This window comes from Gossypium arboreum, chromosome 13, assembly GCF_025698485.1.
Source record: "Gossypium arboreum isolate Shixiya-1 chromosome 13, ASM2569848v2, whole genome shotgun sequence".
Taxonomy (NCBI): Eukaryota; Viridiplantae; Streptophyta; class Magnoliopsida; order Malvales; family Malvaceae; genus Gossypium; species Gossypium arboreum.
The window spans coordinates 10,807,107-10,814,564 of record NC_069082.1 but is presented as its reverse complement, the minus strand read 5'-3'; the positions used below and the strand labels follow the sequence as shown (position 1 = coordinate 10,814,564).

Genomic DNA, 7,458 nt, shown 5'->3' with positions numbered 1-7,458 from the left:
TCCTTAGATCATGAAGGTCTTACGGTCATGAATATGGCAAAGATAAACCAAAGATTGATTTGGTAACGCAAAATCAGAACAAATAAAGTACTTCGTTCGCTCTCACTATAATTTTAATCCATTTAAGATATTGAAGTTCGAGATTTATTTTTTTATTTTAATTTTGCGTAATTTAAGTTTTAATTATACATTTATATTAAATTATGGCATACTCACATTAGATGAAAATAATTATTGTGTAATTTTACCCTAAAATATAAGTGCGTATTGAAATTTGTCACTCTATTTTATTTTGATTTATGTTAGTCATTATATTTTAAGAATATAGATAAATTTATCACTCAACTTTTATATAATTAAAATTCAGCAATAAACTTTAAATTTTAATTAATTTCCCATCATCTTTGATTTTTTAAAATAAATTTTTACCATTAGATATTGATTTTAATCATTTGAAAACAAAATTTGATGGGAAAATATTATTTCAACTATTTTAATTTTAATAGTAAACATTTAATGGAAGGAAGATTTGAATTTTTAAAAATATATATAAAATAAGAATACTATATTTTCATAAATAATCATTTTATTAATATTTAATATTATGTTAATTAATTAGTTCTTTTAATTATTTAAATAATATATTTAAAATATTTTATTAAATTAAAATTGAAGAGTAAATTTAACCAAAAATCAAATTTTAGCTTCAAAGTTCATTCAAAATAAAAGTTAAGTGAAAATATTATTTTTATTAATATTCAATTCTCATCCTAAACAAATAACTATGAAAAAAGGACATATCAAAACCGCAAAATACATAATTGAAACAGATTTCTCTTCTTTAGCGTAAATTGGTGGTGTCTCTGCACTGTCATTGCATTTGATTTGAAGTGGATGTCCACAAAGGTTAGGATTGCCTAAATAACTGTCACTTTCGAATGTCTCGAATTGTTTCTCTATTGGTATCATGCCTGATAGATTGTTGAATGATACGTTAAAAACTTCGAGAAAATGAAGACCAGCTAATTCATGGGGTAATACACCGAAGAAATTGTTATGTGAAAGATCTAGGCTTTCTAGGTTTATCAAGTTTCCCAATGAAGAAGGTATTTGACCTATGAGAAGGTTGTTCGACATGTTCAGAAAAAGAATCCCCTTCAATAGTGTCATTTGGATGGGAATTTTACCTCTTAGTCTATTGTAAGAGACATCTATTCCCTTTACATATGGTAACAAACAGACAAAAAACAAATCCAAACCTTTGTACATGATTTCAATGTTGTTCCAAGAGTCATATGGAAGATAACCACCATAAGAACTATCCAACCAAGAAGTAACATTGTCAACACAGTGGGGAATGTCACCAGAAAGATCATTTTCTGAAAGATATAAAATATGCAGATCCTTCATTTGGCAAATTTGCACCGGTATTTTCCCTTCAAACCAGTTCCCACTGAGGAGTAGAATCTTTAACTTTGGGAGGACAGGCAAGTATGATGAAAGCTCACTCGACAAGTCATTCTTTTGAATGTCAATAATTCCTAACTCCATGCTCTTCGACAAGGCATATGGAAATGTTCCAGACAAGTGATTGTTGTTGAGATAAAGCCATCTTAAGTTAGGCAAACTCGAGTTTTTCGGAAACAAATCACCTGTCAAATTGTTTCCAGATAACCTCAAATATACAAGACAACTCATATTACTTGTCATGCCATAGGGAATCCCTCCATGGAATTGATTGTTTGATAAGTCCAGCATCTGAAGTTGGCCACTGAAGAATATGGGGAGGTTGCCATTGAAGCTATTATTGGAAAGATCTAAATGGCGCAGCTTTGGAAAATTCAAGTTGATATCTTCGAGTAGTGTCCCATGTAAGAAATTGTCAGAAATGTCAAGAAGGGTAAGCTTTGAGGTTATGTTCTGAAAATTGCTAATGAAGGGACCAGTCAAATTATTGCCACTTAGCCATAATTCTAAAGTGATATTGTGAAGCATCCAAGGAGAAATTTTCTTGACATTACAACCACCTAAAGACAAAGTACTTAGTTTGAAAGATGGAAAACAACTTGGTGACATCATCTCTGTTTCAACTTCCAAGTGATTAAATGAAATATCAAGTTCACTTAGCCTAGACAAATTAGCAAAAACACAAAGTGAAATATTGCCTTGGAGCTCATTTCTTGATAGAAAAAGCGACTCGATATTTGTTAGGTTGCTAATTATCAAAGAAGGAAAATAACCACTAAATTGATTGTCAGAGAGATCCAAGAGGCGGAGTGAGGTCATATTTCCCAAGCATGAATTGATGCTTCCAAAAAGATTGTTATTGGACAAAATCAGTTCTTTTAAAAATAGGTTGTCACACAAGCATTCTGGAAGATTGCCTTGTAACTTGTTACCGGACAAATCCAAGTTATAAAGCAAAAGATATTTGCCCCAACAGAGATTGGAGCCATTTTGTATGAAATTGTCACGAAGATTCAACTTTCGAAGATGCTTCAGTTTTCTGAAAGCTGCATAGATTTTTTATCAAAGAAATCTTGTTAGTTATTTCATTTTTATATTAAGTAACAGATAAACATGTCAAGAAAAGCTATTTTATAATAAGTAAGTTTGGTTTAAATTTATCACATCTGTCTCAGTCTAACCAAATTGAGAGGGTCTAAAATGTTTATAAAAATTTTCACGCTTGGAATCAATATGAACAAATGATTATCCAAATAATAATTTTGAATTTATAAAAAATAAATATTATTTCACATTGGAATGAACATAGACAAATGGTTGTCCCTATTCATTTCAAACATGCCTTTTTAGTGATTCTATATATTATTAATTTTTCGTGAAATATTAATTTTATATTATTAGTTTAAAAGTAAAAATATATACCATCTAATTTTTAAAATATATATTTATAAAAATATAAAAATTAACACCATTTAAGTTTAAAGATAATTTAAATAAGATTAATTAATTAAAGATAATTTAAAATACACAAAATTATAATCAAATATAAAAATTAATACAATTATAAAATTAAAGATAATTTCATTCGAATTAAAACTATTTGTACCAACTAAATAAAAATAAAAATTCGTATATAACTTTTTATAAATTTCCAACAAACAAAATATAAGGTAGAGATGTAATTCACCAATATATATATATATATATATATATATATATATATATAATGTAGAGATGTAAATTGAGAGTTTAGAATGTTTACCATGAATTGAGATGAATCCTCCTATATAATTTCCTGGCAGTTCAAGCTCTTGCAAATCTTTGAACTGAGCAAATAAAGTAGCGTTTGGAAACCAAGGTTCGGAATCACTTCTCAAGTGGGGAAAGAAAATCTTGTGAATACGAGTATGAGAAGGGTCACACTCAACTCCCTCCCAATCGCAACATTCTTCTACATACCAGTTTGAGAAAGCTGACGATTCGTAGCTGCTCATGGAATCTTTGATCTGGAGAAGAGCTGCTCTTTCTTCTTCTAAGCACCCTTGGCTTTGGAACCAAAGAAGCACAAGTATGAAGCACCTACAGCAACTGGTAATCGCCGTCACAAGCTTATGCTTAGCCATATATGATCTATTTTTTATTTCATCAATTAATGTATGAAGTTTGTCAATATTTATAGTTGCCCTTGGATGCTTTTTCCACAGTGGAATTTCATTTCTAGCCCTTCACCCAATTCATGGGTTGTTTTGCAATAGTATTGAAGTTTAAGTTGTCAGAATCGGAGGTAGAAGATAAAGAAAGCAAAGACCTTGTCCAACACGGCAAAATAGAGGAAGTTCGGTGCTTATATTTATGCTTAATATATTATTTGATATCCAAATTTGATATTTTATTTTAATTGAATTTAGTATTTATATTTAACAAAAGATATATATATTTTGATATCTAAAGGTAATGGTGTTAATTAATTTTTAGTATGTAATTTAGGTTTTAATGTTGATTTGATAAAATTAATTGTTAATATTATTAGTTAATTTATGAATTTTATCAAATTAATATTAAAACTCGAATTAAACACTAAAATTAACACCATTACTTTTGGGTACCAAATATAAATTTTTATCAAATACGAGTACCAGATTAGACAAAAACAACACATATATCAGATTAAAAAAGTGTCAAACTCAAATACCAAGTTATATATTAAACTTAATATAAAATTATATAGCATTAGTTGATGAAATATAAAGTCATATGGAAAAAAGAGAAAGAAAAAAAAAAGGTGGTAGTGTTTTTCCACAAAATCAACACAGAAAATACATCTCTACTTCCTGGAAGCTGTAAGTTGGAGTTGGCAAGTTTTCTGGTGAATCCGGGGGATGTTGTCCATTAGTAGTACAATGTTATAAGTTCGTCATTAAGACGTTTAAGCACTATTGTATTTAGATGCTGATTTGAAGATACCACAATTACTTTCTTTAATGAATTTTATCTACATTACCTTTCATATTTTTCTGCTTTCTTTTTAATTCCTAGCTATTACAGTAATAAGTAAACTTCCTAACTTCTTAAATTCCCACTTTAGAAGTCTAATAAAACCTTAATTTTCATGTTAGATAAAATATAATTATTAGTACATAGAATAATATTATGCGAAAAGGTGTTAATGAATCATAAAAATTAAATAAAATCAAAATTTTCATCCATATGATAACTTGATTTGTTTAAATTTTGTCCACATCAAATCTTAATTTAAATCTCGACAAACCTACTTCTATTAAATAAAAGAAGGTTTCATTCACTATTTAACTCTTGATTATATATGTTTTCTTACCTTGATATTTATATTTTGCATGTTATTGTTTTAGTGCCTAATGATGTCAAGAAAAAAGTCAAATAATAATGACATGGTATGTTGACCATGCGTTGATTGATGTTGACTACATTAATCAAACCTTGATTGATGTTGACTTACGTTGTTTAGTCGTTAATCAATTAAAAATTATTTAAAATTATAAAAATAGTACAAACCATTTAGCAAATTTTAAATTTTATTTAAATATGTATAAAATTATTTTAAAATATTAAAAAATTGTAAAAACATTAAAATTTATGATTACAAACATCACAATATTATTCGAATAAAAGATTGAAGATTCATCCCTATGCCTATGGGTTGACAATCACAGATTTCATGCAATATTTGGTTAATTAGGCATCACTATCTAATTTAAATTTTTCAATAAAATGCTTGAATTTTTTTGAAAAATAAACTAAACTTTGAATTAGAAAACAAGCATTAAATTCAAATATTATAAGACACATTTAAGAAATATTGTAAATTTTATTATAATTTTACAATTTTTAAATTTATTATGATATTCACAATTTTAAACAATTTTAAAAGAATATTTGCAATTTTTAATCATTTTAAAAAATATTTTAATGATCTTCACATTTTTACAAATTTATAATTTTTATAATTGTTAAATGATTGTTAAAATTTGAAAAAAAATTATAAAATTGTACTTTTTTTAATGTGAATTTTCCACAATTCTTAAAATTTTTATAGTTTTTAAAATCGTTATAAAATTTTTACAATTTTAAATAATTTGTTAACATTTTTCTATTTTTATAACTTTCTACTATTTTTATATATGTTTATATTTTTAAAATAAATTTTAAATATTTTCTAAATAAATTTTATTAGTTTTTGCAAAAAATTCATTTTAAAATATTTTATAATTTTTAAATAAAATTTAATAATTTTTTTGATCGATCAACATGCCACATCAGTCAAGCTGCCATCTCATTGATGATGTGGTGCATTCTGATTGGCCGATTCTTTTAATGTTGTTAGTTCATAGGTACCAAAACGAATAACGATACAAAGTTCATGTACTAAAATGGGACAATAAAAAGTTTATGTATCAAATTGAGAAATCATGAGGCTAATTTGTGCATAGAGCCTATAAGAAAATGTATCGCAATTAACCATTTACATTATTTTTTTAGTTAATACATCATTTGGTATGTAATTTTGGTTTTAATATTCAATTTGATACACAAATCAAACAACATATTATGACCTAATGAATGTTTGATATATGCGCTCTAGTAAAAAAAAAATAGATACTTAGTACGAACTCAAAAAACTCATGTACCAAATTGAACATTGAAGCCAAACTTAGGTACTTAACTGGGGAAAAAGAACTCAAGTATCAATTTGAAAAGAAAAAAAAAAACTTAAGTATCAAAGTGAATATTGAAACCAAACTTATGTATCAAATTGGGAAAAAAACTTAAATACCAAATAAAACATTGAAGTGAAAATCAGTACCAAATACTATATTAACCCTTATATTGTTCATGCTTGCTTTATAATTGGCCTTAATTGCACTATACATCCCCAAATTATAACTTTCATAATACATTGGTCCATAAACTTTAAAACATTCTAATTACACCTAAACTATCCAAGTTATATCAATAAGGTCATTAATTTTATGTGGCATAGTTTAAATTTTAAAATGAAAAGTTTAAATAAAAGTGAATATTATAAAATGGATATAAAAATCTTTGTTTTTAATTTTCAAGCTTTTATAAGAACGTTATCATTCATTCTCTCTCTTTTTTCAGTTTTACTTTGTTTTTAGTTTTTACTTTTAAAAGTTATTCAGTAATATTTTGTTTTTCTTTAAAATTTTTATTTTAAATTATGCCACATAAGATTTGACATATCATCTAATGGTTAAATTAATGATTTTAATAATTAAAGGCGTGATTAATATAACATCGATAGTTTAAAATGTGATTAGAATGTTTCAAAGTTTGGAAGTAAATTTAATCAATGTCATAGTTTAGAAATGTCTAGTGTTATATTAACTTGAAAACCAACTCCTTTTAATTCATTTATCTTTTATAAAAGAACCCAAAATACAAAAATGTTAAATTCTTTATTAGTCTCTATACTTTGTAAAAGTTATAGATTTAGTCCATATACTTTAATTTGATCAAATTAAACCCTTTTACTTTTAAATTAGTAAATTTTAGTTTTTTACTTTTAAAATTTTGGATTTTTAGCCTTGATCCAGACCCTAACAGTTAAATTCATTTGGTTAAATTCAATTATTAGTCATGTATTATGTATACAATTGTAGATTTAGTCTATATTCTTCAATTGAATCATTCTAATCCCATATACTTTTCAATTTTGAAATTTTAATCTTGACACAAATAACATACGCTATATTATTAACTAGATTTTTAGTGAGTAATATGTGGAAATAGCAAGCTAACATAACATTATACATATAATAATTTGTTTGTTGTATTAAATTTTAAAAATATCAGAACTTAACCTAATGAATTTAACAATTATCATTTGGTGAGGACAGGAATTTTAAAATATGAAAAGTAAAATGACTAAAAATAACCAAATTAAAGTAAAAGGATTAAATACACCATTTTCATAAAAGTACAGGGACTAAT

The 7,458-nt window shown here is 25.9% G+C and overlaps 1 protein-coding gene and 1 long non-coding RNA gene across 2 annotated transcripts; one reads left to right on the top strand and one right to left on the bottom strand.

Annotated features, from left to right (window-relative positions):
- Window positions 1-765: 765 nt before the first annotated feature.
- Window positions 766-2,286, bottom strand: LOC108462004 (receptor-like protein EIX2). Its single transcript, XM_017762012.2, has one exon. It carries the CDS (start codon window positions 2,284-2,286, stop codon window positions 766-768), a length of 1,521 nt encoding a protein of 506 aa, XP_017617501.2.
- Window positions 2,287-3,198: 912 nt separating this feature from the next.
- Window positions 3,199-3,700, top strand: LOC128286919 (uncharacterized). Its single transcript, XR_008277607.1, has 2 exons — window positions 3,199-3,558; window positions 3,647-3,700. It is a non-coding gene; the product is annotated as an uncharacterized LOC128286919 (long non-coding RNA).
- The last annotated feature ends 3,758 nt before the right edge of the window (window positions 3,701-7,458 follow it).

Excerpts from the sequence above, each read along its gene's own strand:
- LOC108462004 (XM_017762012.2), bottom strand. The coding sequence starts at position 2,286 with ATGACCTCACTCCGCCTCTTGGATCTCTCTGACAATCAATTTAGTGGT.